The following is a 13,973-nucleotide window of genomic DNA, read 5'->3' as shown; positions in this document are numbered from 1 at the left end:
CCCCAGCCGCCTCGCCTCTCCGCGGGGCTCCACCACAGACCCCTTTGTGTTCCTGCCCCCGCCCCGGAGGCGCCCCAGCCGGCGGCGCTGAGCTCCCTCATTGGCTCAGCCGACGGCTTCGGCGATTGGCTCCCCCGTCGTCCAGCGTGAGCCCCTTGTTCTCGTTCCGATTGGGCGGCCGAGCCGCCCCTCAGGCCGCCGCGCGACGTGATTGCCCGGCCGCTCGGAGTCCCTGGAAGCAGTTCCGGGAAACCCCGCGTGCTGCCGGGATCGCGTCTCTGTCCATGAGGGGGGGAGGGGGTGGCGCGCGCGCCATTTCTAGTCGTTTTCAAAGCGCCTCGCGCTGATTCTCACGGGCCTGGCCGGCGGCCCCAGCTCTGCCCTGGTGAGTCTCGCGCCGGCCCGTGGGGGGAGGGGCCGGGAGCCCCGATCCGACCCGACGGGGGCCCAGCCCGGGCTCGGCGCCTCGGCCCCAGTTTCGTTTTCGCTCCGAGGCCCCAGGGTGGGGGTGGGGGTGGGGATGGGCTGGGGGCGGCTTCGGCCTCGTCCGGCGGCGCAGCGGAGGGCCCAGCCCCGCGGAGGCGCCTCCTCGCCCTTGCTCATCCTGCCCCCGCCCCGCCGGCCCCCGGCCCCCGCGGCCCGGCCTGCCGGGGCCCGCCGCGTTTTTCCCGCCTCCGCCCGCCGCTCCACGCGGCCGGCCCCGTCCGGCGGCCTGGGAAGCCCGCGCGGCCCCGGGGCTGCTGCGCTCCGGGTCCGGAGCCGCTTCGCCGCGGTGCCCGCAGGCCTAGCCGCGAGGGGGACGTGCTGCGGATCGGGACGGGCCCGAGGGGGTGGGGTGGGCCGGGCCGAGGGCGGGATGCACACCCCGGGGCTACCTGAGCGGCCAGAAAACTTTTGTGCGAGCCGGAGCCCGAGGGCCGATTCGTGTAGGAAGCCTCCCTCCCCTCCCCCACTCTGCATGCTGCGAGCCGAGATTTGAAGGAAAAAATGACTATTAGAGGCCGTGAAACTTAGGCTTCAGGCGGCGCCTGAGATGCACTAATTCCGAGAATGTCAGAGGCGCGCTCCGTTGGAGGCGATTCTTTTTCTTCTGACCGTGTTGCCAAAAACGTGAAACTTAAGGCCGAGGGGTTCTTGGAAAGGTTCCGTCCTTTCGCACTGAGCTGTGAGATTTCTGCTGCCCTCGAGAGAGGCCGAGTTTATGCCTCAGGAGTCAGTCGTAGGATAAGGGCTTGACGCTCCTGACCCAGGAGATGACCGTTACCCTCCATCTCGTTGGTTCTTGTAAAGCCCGTGTCTTCATACGGAGAATTTTGCACAGAGGTGTTCAGAAGAAGTCAGGGAGGGGCCAGTGCCGACTCCCCCCCCCCAAAAAAAAATCTCCCAGCAGCCCTTTAAAAATCTCATTTAAAACGTCTCCTTTTTGTTTTTGTTTTTTTTTTGTTGTTGTTTTTGCAAAAATGCTTAGATCAAATGACTCCAGTCACAGGATATTTGCTGCATCCAGAAATATGGTTTGGCTGTTGTGGCATTGTGTTCAATTGACACAAGAGTTTTAAACGTTCTCCAAAAAAAAAAAAAAAAAAAAATTTCTTTTTTTTTTTTTTTTAAATGAGCACATTGTATTTGGCTTGAAGAGAGAGAGGTTTTTCCTTGATCTGAAATCTGAAAGGTTTTATTTTCTGGAATCTAATTATTTTACCTTTTTTTTTTTTTTTTGGCTGTTGTTAAAGTTTACCAACTTTTTGACAATTTCAACCCAATTTCAGAAATCAACTTGTAGGAGAGCCTTTGCAATGAAATGGCAGTCATAAATATTTCTGTCTTGTGCTTAATACACAACTTGTCTTTTTGCTTTACACATACTTTTAAAAAAACAAAACAAAACATACCACCTTAGCAGGTGTTCATTGAACTTTCCTGTTAAAAATTTGCTTTCTTTCTGTGACTAATAGTATTCCCAGGTGCCATACTGTAAGGGTCTTGTGATACTGAGAACTTTTGACTTCTGATGATCTTACGGTTGTATTTGGGGGTGGGGGAGCGTGGGAAAGCAGAACTATATGTTCACAAAGAGATTTTGGACTTTAGGGTGCATCTCTATAGAAGTAGGTTGTGTTAATCAGTAAACGTATTCATCTTACACTGTAAGTAGTTTCTTGATGAAAAGTGTGCCAGTTTCGAATGTTTTCGTTTTTGCCAGTTCATCAGAATTTGAGGCTTGCCTTGAGAAACATTTCTCCACCCAAAGTTTAACCAGAGTCTGCGTCTGTATAGACAGTAGTGGGCTATCAATCTTAATGTTTTGTAATCATAAGAAGTCATGATGTTTATCTTATTTTCAGAATAACCCTTTCTCCATTTTCCTCTCTTCCTTCTATTACCTCCTTCCCCTCAGTCTTCCTCCCTTTTTCATTAACTTCAACTAAGTATCAGTGGACTTTGAAATGAAAAGTTGTTTTAGGTCAGAAAACTGCACCTGGTGCATTTGCACAGTGGTTACAAGCAATCTGGAAGTGTGGTTATCTTGAGAGTTTTAGTGTTTTTAGGAAGCTTGTATTTTCCTTATACCTCAGTAGGTACCTTGAGATTCATCAAGAAATGCCGGCTTCTTCTTGAGATCCACCTTCATGTCCTCTATTTCAGTATTTGTTGCAGTGTCTTTATTCTGCTTATTATCTTCATCACATTCACCACAGACAACTGTACTTTAATTCTCTGTCTTTTGAGGCAGTATGGAGACTGGCCTTGTATGGTTTTTTTTTTTTTTTTTTTTTTTTTTTCTTTTTAATCTAATCTCTCTCTTCAGGGAGTTGGTCCATTTCAGCATTGTATACAGGTTGAACATACAAAATAATTTGGGTAGGTTGATCTGAGACATCTGACCTAAGTTTACCCTAACTAGGTAATGTTTGTTGAAACTATTTGGAAAAAGTTAGCTGTCCATTCTTCAATATGTTTTTGCAGCTTTATTTTACTGATATGAAAAATTCAATATGTACTTTTTTTTTTTAAAGAAGCAACCTCGATTATAGCTCACTTTTTATTTTACGTGGACTTAAAACAATCGTTTAGCTTTTAAACTTGGTCATTTTTTCTTTTAAATCTGTGAATGGGAATAGTGAATTAATTTTAGAGCAAAAATTAATGTCAAGTTGTGTGTTTTTTTTGTTTGTTTTTAAGTGAGGCGGAGAAAACCCAAACCACCAGCATGTTGAACTAGAGACAGCAGAGCATTTATCTCACACCTACCCTAGATTTGAAGCAGAACTAGGAAAATTTGAAAGTCCTTAAACTTTGAGTGGTCTGTGGGCGTTCATTCTGTTTCTAAATCAAACTTTTAAAAACTGTATAAGAATTGAGAGCTGATGGGCTTTTTAGGATTTTGTGGTGATTTGTTGATATGCTTGTCAGGACACAACAGCTGCATTTGTTAATCAGCAATTCTACCTTCAGTGAATTCAAGCTTTTTTTTTTTTTTTTAACCCTGTGTACATGAAGTTCCTTAAAGATCTAATGCTTCCATGTACATTTTCTATGGTTTTACAGGATGCAAATTTAGGTCAGATACATCACAAAAGGCATATAATATTATTTTGATAGAGTTTATTAGCAGCATGTATACAAATTAGTTTAGATAAATCATGCATTGTCCTACAAACTAGTTATTTCTGGCTTAATGTAATATAGCTCCTGAATTTTTTCCAGCAGCATAATAAAATGGCTAATCAGGTGAATGGTAATGCGGTACAGTTAAAAGAAGAGGAAGAACCAATGGATACTTCCAGTGTAACTCACACAGAACACTACAAGACACTGATAGAGGCAGGCCTCCCACAGAAGGTGGCAGAAAGACTTGATGAAATATTTCAGACAGGTATAATATGCATTTCTTGTTTCTGACTGGTTATGAAAGTGAGGGCAAACCACTTTGAATTTTATAGATTTTTTTTTAAGGTTAAATAATACTGTTTCTGATCTATGTAGAGCTGAATGTTTGTTACTTTCCCTTCATGGAGGGCATATTGGGTTTGACTTTGATATTCTTATTTCATTATTTTGAAGCCTTCTTAGTGTTGAATATGCAGTCTTAGTTGTTTCCAGAACAGTACATCAATTTGTCTTAGATTTACCACCAATTAAAATGTATGTTTCCACATACCAAATTTTACGTTGTTTTCTTAATTCTAAATCAGTCATCATTTTGCTTTTACTTTTCTACTGTTAGCTTCTTAAAGTGATTGTTAAATCCGCTTAGGTCTGATTAGGTGGCATAATAAGAGGACTGGTTAGACCGTATTGTCTGAAACGATAATAAATGTCAGACTCCTTGAGAGCTTGTGGCCTGTCTAGTTCCTAATAGACAGAAATCCACATCTCTCAGTAATCTGGAAGTGTTCGGTTTGTAACAGCTGCTTTTTAAAAAAAAAATCTCGAAGTCCTATGGATAAGTGCTTAAGCAAATTTGAATATCTTAATATGGTTGGTTGTAAGTGGTTTGAAGTTTTAAAGAGGGAGAGAAATATTTACCCTTAGGGAGTGTTGTTCATAAATAAATGTGTCCTCCCCCTTTGGGGCCATAGATGGAAACTTTCTTCCTCTGTGTTTTGTGTGCCTATCCAGATTCTGGGAGAGAGTATTGAATTGTTTCACAAATGTGTCTTAAGTACTGTAGTAACAAATATCTTTTTTTTTTTTTTTGTCCTTAAATTTTTTCAAATCTGAGAAGCTTAGGATAATTTTAGACGTTAAAATGACTTTCTAAAAATGACTCCTGGGTGATGGTTCCATTTGAAAAATCAGTCCTCAGGAACTTTCTGTGACATTCTGCCATAGAGTATTGGCAGTGATTTGCTCAGGGATGCTCTCTTGTAGAGTGTTTTGTTATTGATAAGAGGCTGATGGTTTGGGTGTAGGGTTGGATTGACAGAATGGATTGATGGGTGTCCTGAGTTGTGGCTTTGGGTGGTGGTATGGAATTTTGGAAGTAAGAAAACTCCAAATATTTAGGCATGCTCATTTTGAGCTGTTAAAACAAATCATGGCAACATTTTCTTAAAGTAACTTTACAAATGGCATTACAGTTAAAAAAAATATTTATTGTATGGAGTAAAGTTCTTTTTGGCTTTATTAAAATGGAGTCACTTTTGATGTTAGTTCATATGGAGTTGGGGTTTTAATCTGCCAAATATTTCTATTTTACATTGGATCAATTCTGAAATATATTCCTTAGAGAGAAATACAACAGAAACTTAACAGACTTAAGAAATTACATCTTAAACTGAGTAGATGTTCTGTGTGCAGTTAATATACTATTATGAATAGAATTCAGTGCAAATATTTTCTGTATAGTTTACTTGTAAGTCCATAGTAAAGTTCTTAATGCCATTTGAAGAAAAGTCATTATTGACAGTGTTGTGAATGCCACAGCATCTTTTAAACCTCAGCTTGACACATCAGAAGAACAAAAAAAAAAAAATGCCTAAAAATACGACTTTCAGAATTGATTAATCAAGCTGCACTTGCATTTGTAGAAGAGTTTAAAATTATGCCTTTCCACATTCTGATTGCAGCAAAGTAGATGCTCAGATAAATGCATTTCATTTTCTCTTTGGTGCTAAGGAGGGAAAGCCTTTGATACCTTTTGGAGAGTGGAAAGAATTATTTAGTACAAATGGTTTCTCTTTTTCTCCCACCTCTTGTGTGGTTAGCAACAACTACAACAGTCCATATAATTTGAAGATTGATCCTTGGGGAATATAGTGTATGCTTACCATTCTAACAAATCAGATTTTGTTATATTAATCCTTAATCTGTAGTACACTGTGTACATCAGATTTAACTTCCAGTTTTTCAGGAGGGGAGGGGAAATGGGACTAGGATTTTTGTGGGTTTTTTGTGGGATGTGGGGATTGAAGTTCATGTTTATAGGGCTTGAAATTCATGTTTGACATTTTATCTTTTACTTTCATATTTGTACTCTTGACGTTTCTGTAGAGTAGTTGTGTAGCTGCCTATATGCATATTAAATGAAAACCTAGTTTGTTAGTAATAGTGCTGAATATAACAATTCTTGGTTAAGCGTTGATAGCACAGTTTAGGTTATCCGCTTTGTTGCAATAACATTACTCCTTTTCAATTTAATTTTTAGGATTGGTAGCTTATGTCGATCTTGATGAAAGAGCAATTGATGCTCTCAGGGAATTTAATGAAGAAGGAGCTCTGTCTGTACTACAACAGTTCAAGGAAAGTGACTTATCACATGTTCAGGTAAGGCTATTACTAGAAATGCCTTTGAACAGCTAATGATCTGATATTACTTTACCATTACTTTTTTCCCTGAAGACAAGGGATTTTTGTTTGTGACCACCTCTGCTTCTGTTTAAAAAAAATTAGTTTAAAGAAAAAAAGACCCACTTACGGCAGAGTTCTCAGAAACACAACTGTAAAGTAAAAATCTCACCTTACTTTTTTGCAGTAAGTTACTTTAAAAACTTAAAATCGAAGTCGGTTTGCTGATTGTTATTACTAGGTTTTTATGGATTTAAATTATTCAGATTTTAAACATTTTTGGGTTATCTGATCTTGTTTATTATCTTGGAGGAAAATAATGTAGGTAGGAGGAATTGTTTTTGGAATGCCTGGCAAATATAGGCCAGATGCATTTGAATATCTGCTAGTGGAAGACTGTTTTGCCAGTGTGGAAGGTAAGCTCCCGAGGTCTTGGCTATCTTACTGCTGTCTGCTCCAGTTCCTGGCACATAGTAACCACCCAGCAAATACTCGAGTGAATAAATGAGTAAATATTTTGTTAAAATACTGGTCTTTTGAAATTATAAATTAATTATATATTTGACCCTTCAGTGACTCCTGGTGATTCTTTTTCATTGAATTACTTGCCTGTTCTAGAACAAAAGTGCATTTTTATGTGGAGTTATGAAGACCTACAGGCAAAGGGAGAAACAGGGGAGCAAGGTGCAAGAGTCCACAAAAGGACCCGATGAAGCAAAGATTAAGGTAAAACTTGACTTGGGTAGTTGTAATGATAATAAGTTTAATGATGAGATTGTTTCTTTTCATGTTTCTTAGATACAGTTTTTATAGTTCCATTTTTTTTAAGCTAGTGCATGGAAATGAGATAATTTAAGGAAAATTACACAATTTGGGGAGCAAACATTCAGTTGTATATTTGGCAGAAAACCCTAATTCAGACCCTGGCTTCATTACTTGTTCTGGCTATGAATGAATGATACATGTTTATTGATGATTCTGATAATAGCTTTTTAGATTAACTTAGTCATGTCTCTTGGTTTGGTTGTTTCTAAGCACTTTCTCTTTTTTTTTCTCTTTTTGGTAAAGAGGTGTTTTATAACTACTTTTCTTCTTCTGAATTTTTATTTACCTCAGTTTCATTATTTGTAAACTGGACATAGGAATAGGTACCTATTCCCATAGAGTTGTGAGGATTAAAGCAATTAAGATATTTCAGATGCTTAGAGTAATGCCTGGAATGTGCAAGAACTGTGTAACTAGCACCAATTTCTATTATTATTATTTAGATAAGCTGTTCTGCAAGGTAAATGTAGGGCTTTTGGTGAAAGACCAGTGAACTTAATTCCTTATTTAGGTGGATATTGATGTTTTGCCACAGTGATAGACTTTTCAGATTTAAATAGCTGTTTAATGAAGTTGTTTGTACTGTTTTGTTTTGTTTTAGATAGGAAATAGAACTTGTAGTTTCTGTCATATAATAGTTACATAGAGCTCCTTTGTACCTTTTCCCCTCATCTGTAAAATGGCATAACCCATTCTTACATTTTTATTTTTTTATTTTATTTTTTTTTTAAATATTTTATTTATTCATGAGAGACAAAGAAAGAGAGGCAGAGACACAGGCAGAGGGAGAAGCAGGCTCCATGCAGGGAACCTGACATGGGACTCGATCCCTGGTCTCCAGGATCACACCCTGGGCTGCAGGTGGCACTAAACCGCTGCGCCATCGGGGCTACCCCATTCTTTCATTTTTAAAATAAATATATGTGAAAATTCTGTTTGACATAATAGTTTTTTTTTTTTAAACTTAATGTATTGAATAGGCCTATGTTACTTCCCTAAAGCTGGATCTTTGCTTTTGGTAAGGTATATATTGTATGTATGATACATGTATATTACATTTTAGACAAGTCATGTGTCGAAATGTAATACATAGATGTTGTGTGTATATTCTATATTAGGAGTAATTTCTGTTTTAAGATTAGAGCAGCTCTTTTTGTGTCAAAGTTAGAAAAATAGAGAACCCTAAGGTGACTCTGGCATCTCAGGGTTTCTCCAAAGATACTTTTGAAGGCACTAAACTTGGTGATGTCTAATATCTCTTGTTGCTTTGACATTGTGTATAAATCTTCCTCATCTTAGGATGGTATTATGTCCAGATAAACCCACCCGAGGTTGATGAAATATCCTAAGTTGAAAGTCTACCTAATAACACTTAACCTGCCAAACATTATAGCCTAGACTACCTTATTATTATGTTTTTTTAGCCTAGACTACCTTAAACGTGCTTCAAACACTTACATTAGCCTATAGTTGGGTGAAATCACCTAACGCAAAGTGCATTTTATAATGAAGTGTTGGATATCTCTTGTAGTTTATAAAGTTCGGTATTGACAGTGAAAAACAGTGGTAGGTATGGATAGAGAATGGTTGTAAGTGCATTGGTTGTTTTACCCTTGTGGTTGATTGGGAGCTAAGCCTGCCTGCCATTCCCCAGTGTCACGAGGGTATTGTCCTGTATATTGCTAGCCCTGGAAAAGATCAAAAATCAAAATTTGAAGTGTGATTTCTACTGAATGTGTACCACTTTCATACCATTCTGAAGTCGAAAAATCATAAGTTGAGTCATCTAGCTGGTTAGGGACCATCTAATTTTTTAAAACATGAAGTATAAAATTCTTGCCTTTTTAAGTAGATTTCATTTTTTTTCCCCATTGTGTCTGCTCTGCGGGCCTCTCAAGGGGCAAGAGCTTTTCTTAGGGAAGAACTTTTCTCCATTCTCTCCATTCTCCTATCTCTATCAAGAGATCTCTTGATATCTATAATGTGAAGAAGGTTGGTAATCCGGAAACATTATGGTTTTGTTTTTTGAAACCTGAGTATACTCATTTGATAATTGGCAAATATTTTGAGTCTGTGTCGTGTGAGAAATGTGTCTGGTTCTTACAGAGCTATAGATGCAGAAGGAGTACAAAACAAAAGAATTAAACAAAATAAAGGTTAAATTACTTGACTATAATATAAAGTCATAGGAAGATGTGAGGAATAGTGAATGAGAAGCTGCATGAAGGAGGTAGGACTTTGGATTTTTTTTTTTTTTTTAAGATTTACTTATTTATTCATTCAGAGAGAGAGAGAGAGAGACAGGCAGAGAGAGAAGCGGGCTCCATGCAGGAAGCCTGACATGGGACTTGATCCGGGGTCTCCAGGATTACGCCCTGGGCTGCAGGCAGCGCTAAACCGCTGCACCACCGGGGCTCCCCGGACTTTTGATTTTTTAAGGGTAGAGAACATTTTATTTGAAAAGAATCACAAGTATGGTATGTAATGGGAACTAGTGAAGGAAGGCTCTCTCATTGAAATAGAGAAGAACGCAAAATGAGGAATAATGAGTATATAAGTATGAATGGGTAGCCTGGGGCCAGCTTATGTCACATTTAATAATCCTTGCCCCATTTTTCTGTTTTCATTCATATGAAAAAGCTGTTGCGCGCTTAGAGATTTAATATGTCTACAGTTGTTTCCATTAAATATATGGAAAGGAGCAGTGAAATGAAGTGGGAGCAAAATGTGTGAGTGGTACCAGTATGAATTTTGACACTATTTTATGTAACTAAGATACATAGCCTAAGATGTTGGGGTATCTTTCGGAAAAGATTAATATACTGATGTGTGATACAATATTCAAGTATAAACAGATGCATCATTATCTTTAGGCATTGCTTGAGAGGACTGGCTATACTCTGGATGTAACCACAGGACAGAGGAAGTATGGGGGTCCTCCACCAGACAGTGTATACTCTGGTGTGCAACCTGGAATTGGAACAGAAGTAAGTGTTCTTCAGCTGCTTGCCAAAATCTTTCTGGTTTGTAAATTATTCTGTCTATTGTGTGATGGAGAAGAGTACTTGATTCTTTTCAAAATTTAGCTATAATTATTTTCTTTGGATATCCATTTGTATTTTACTGTAGTCATAAGCAAGAACCATGTGACTAGTAGATACTCAAACACTTGGTAAAGGAATGTAGAGTTCTTGGAACGGGTTGCTAAAACCATGCAAACAGCAACCCTATTTTAGGTGCTGGGGTTGAGGTTACTAAGGAGAAGCAGTTACTTTATTCTGTTTTTGTTTTATATCAGTAATTTTGAACAGTGCTTGTCCTCCCTCCTTGGCCTTCTCCCCATCACATAAAGGGTACTCAGTATTTGCTGAGAGATTTATTGATGAAATTGGGTTACACAAGGGAAGGATGTAGAATCAGATAAAAGTTCAAGCACATTGGTCTGAGCAAAGATGCAGTTTCTCCTCCATCTATGCCTTTATGAAAGGTTCTTCATACTTTGTTAGTCAAGTCTACTTTTTTTTTTTTTTTGGAGTTCAATTTGCCAACATATAGCATAACACCCAGTGCTCATCCCATCAAGTGCCCCCCTCAGTGCCTGTCACCCAGTCACCCCCACCCCCCGCCACTCCCTTTCCACTACCCCTTATTCGTTTCCCAGAGTTAGGAATCTCTCATGTTCTGTCTCCCTCTCTGGTATTTCCCACTCATTTTCTCTCCTTTCCCCTTTATATTCTCCAAATGAATGAGATCATATAATGTTTGTCCTTCTCTGATTGTCAAGTCTACTTTTTAAAGATTTATTTATTTCAGAGAAAGAGAGTGTGCACATGCACAGGGGCAGGGAGGGCGCAGAGAGAGTCCCAAGAGACTCATGCTAGTGCAGAGCCTGACGCAGGGCTTGATGTCACAACCCTGAGATTATGACCTGAGCCAAAACCAAGAGTTGGACTCTTAACTGACTATACCACCCAAACGCCTCACCAATTCTAATCCTTTAAATGGTCAAAACTGTGCTAAAATATAAATTTACGGCAGGGTCTTTTCTGATCTCATGTCTTTCTTTTTTTTTCTTTTTATTTAAAGATTTTATTTATTGAGAGAGAGTGCAAGCAGGGGGTGGGGCAAAGGGGGAGGACCTGGGATCTGTGAACCATGCAGGCACTCCTTGTCTGGTGTCTTTCAGGTAGCCAAAAGCGGAGATTATTATTATTATTTGTAGTTTGTGAGTAAAGACATCACCAGTTAACAGCACTTTTTAGATTTATATCAGAAATAATTCCAGTGTATTCTCTTTACATAGAGTTTACATTCCTTGGTCTTTGTTTCCTGAAATTCTTTCAAGCATTATTATAGTTAATATTCTATTTCTCAATATTTATCAGTATTAAAGGAGACTCAGAATTTTTATTTTTCATGATACTTAAATCAGCTACATATTATTGTTTCGAGTCTCTTAAAAAATATTCTAAATTACTTAATGTTCCATAATTATTGGTATATTGGTAGAGTTGGAATTGGAAGGCAAGCCATCTAAGTTTGTTAAAGGAGCAAATGTCATTGAAACATAGTATACAATAAGTAGTATTTTGGTCTCTCTCTCTCTTTATTTTTATATTATTTTTTATTTTTAAGTAATCTATACCAAAGTGGGGCTCAAACTCACAACCCTGAGATCAGGAGTTGCACTACTGACTGAGCCAGCCAGATGCCTAAAGCCATCCTTCGTTTTTATTTTATTTTATTTTATTTTATTTTATTTTATTTTATTTTATTTTATTTTATTTTATTTTATTTTATTTTTTATTTTTTATTTTATTTTATTTTTTAATTTTTATTTATTTATGATAGTCACACACAGAGAGAGAGAGAGGCAGAGACACTGGCAGAGGGAGAAGCAGGCTCCATGCACCGGGAGCCCGACGTGGGACTCGATCCCGGGTCTCCAGGATCGCGCCCTGGGCCAAAGGCAGGCGCTAAACCACTGCGCCACCCAGGGATCCCCCCATCCTTCGTTTTTTAATGTTCTGCTTAGATTTTGAACTCTTGCAGATTTCATTTACATTTTAGTTACTTTTAAACAATATATATATATATAGTTCAACTTTCTTACTCAAACTATGCCATATGTATTTTTTTCAAATGGTTTTAAATTGTTTGCTTACTTAAACCCTCTTATAAAATAAATTAAAAATGGAATAGTTTTATTTCTTTAGTTATAAAATCCTTAGGAATAAAAATTAAGTCTGTGTGATATTGTTAATGTTCTTTCCAATGTCCAGCATAGCCTGGTATAAAATTAGTTGGGTGCATCTATTTCATAATTATAAAAATAAACTTTTTTAGTCCATTAGATTTTTTTTTTTTTTTAGATTTTTTATTATTTCTTTATTCATGAGAGACACAGAGAAAGAGAGACAGAGACATAGGCAGAGGGAGAAGCAGGCTTCATGCTTTGGGGGAGCCCGATGTGGGACTCGATCCTGGGACTCTAGGATCACTCCCTCAGCTGGAAGCAGATGCCCAACCACTGAGCCACTCAGGTGTCCCTTTTAGATTGGTTTTATTAATGAGCTCATTAGTGGAGACTTTTTAAGAGTTTTAAGTTTTTATTAAGATTTTATTTATTAGAGCACAAGCTGGGGAGAGAAGCAAAGGGAGAAGGAGACTTTGCGCTGAGCAGGGAACCCCACGTGTGGTGCTATCCCAATAGGACTTGAGCCAAAGGCAGATGCTTAACTGAGTGACCCACCTCTGGAGATTTATCTTTGTTTTATATAGATAAGAAACGAGTTTGTTAGTGCTCTTTTAAGATTTCACTTAAAGCATTTGAACAATTTAATAGAACAAACTATTTTGAGTATCCAATTAGAAACAAAGTTGGTATCCTAATTGTAAAATATGCATATTTTCTTATATTGCATTGTCTTTTTAGGAGAAAGATGCTTTTTCCTGTATGTTGATTATTGTGGCATACAGCAAATAACTTTGCAGTGAAATCCTTTATGAGCCTAAACCACTCCTATCAAGCAGTTAGTTACAACCAAATCTTAGTGTAAAGGTTTGGATTCTTCCCATAAAGTTAAATTCTAGGAGATTTGGCCTATACTTGTTGGAAATTTTTTGTTGAAAATTTTGGTTTTTTAAAGATTTATTTATTTTAGAGAGAGGGGGGCAGGTGTGCAAGTCGGGGAGAAGCAGAGGGGGAGAATCTTCAAGCCCACTCCATGACCCATGAGATCATGACCTGAGCTGAAACCAAGAGTCAGACACTTAACTGATTGAGTTGCCCAGGTGCCCCTAAAATTAAAGTTTTAAGAAATCAGAAAAACAGGTTTTTCATATGCTGGGTTGCTAATTTAATAAATAAGTTGGTTTTAGTTGGTGTCATTTTTGATGTAGTGAGGTTTAAGTTTTTGTTCTTTATATGTTTCACTAGTCATGTTTTAAACGACTTTATTTATTTGAGAGAGAGTATGAGAGAGCATGAGTGGTGGTGGGGAGAGGGAGAGGCAGGCTCCCTGATGCAGGGCTTGATCCCAGGACTCTGGGATCAGGACCTGAGCCAAAGACAGACACTTAGCTGGCTGAGCCACCCAGGTGCCCCTATACTCATTAAAAAATTTTAGCTCTTGATTGAGGAAGTTAAAATTAGTGTCAGTGCTTGAGACTGACAAATTATGAGAAGACCAAGGTTTCATCTTAGTAAAATCTGTAAATTAACCCTATAAAGGAGCACTTCTTTACAGAAATTGTTTCTAAGTATTATCCTGAGATAAGAAACATACAAGAAGAAAAAAGAAATATATAAGAAAGATAGGTATTAATTTTGAAGGTATTTTTGTCTGTCTGGGACC

At 38.7% G+C, this 13,973-nt stretch overlaps 1 protein-coding gene across 3 annotated transcripts in view; it reads left to right on the top strand.

Moving 5' to 3' along the window:
* The first annotated feature begins 238 nt into the window (after window positions 1-238).
* HNRNPR (heterogeneous nuclear ribonucleoprotein R) overlaps window positions 239-13,973 on the top strand; it is a 31,510-nt gene continuing 17,775 nt past the window's right edge. The window contains exons 1-5 of one of the 3 annotated variants that reach the window (XM_055331715.1): window positions 239-385; window positions 3,712-3,877; window positions 6,152-6,270; window positions 6,910-7,017; window positions 9,990-10,103. In XM_055331715.1, coding sequence (XP_055187690.1) covers window positions 3,721-3,877; window positions 6,152-6,270; window positions 6,910-7,017; window positions 9,990-10,103 — 498 coding nt within the window. In that variant the 5' untranslated portion in view covers window positions 239-385; window positions 3,712-3,720. Of the gene's footprint in view, window positions 386-3,708; window positions 3,878-6,151; window positions 6,271-6,909; window positions 7,018-9,989; window positions 10,104-13,973 lie in introns of all 3 variants that reach the window. The other 2 variants (XM_055331714.1, XM_055331716.1) reach the window with 2 other exon arrangements.

Source organism: Nyctereutes procyonoides, unplaced genomic scaffold, assembly GCF_905146905.1.
Source record: "Nyctereutes procyonoides isolate TBG_1078 unplaced genomic scaffold, NYPRO_anot_genome, whole genome shotgun sequence".
NCBI lineage: Eukaryota > Metazoa > Chordata > Mammalia > Carnivora > Canidae > Nyctereutes > Nyctereutes procyonoides.
The sequence above is the reverse complement of the archived record's forward strand: the minus strand, read 5'-3'. Positions and strand labels throughout refer to the sequence as shown.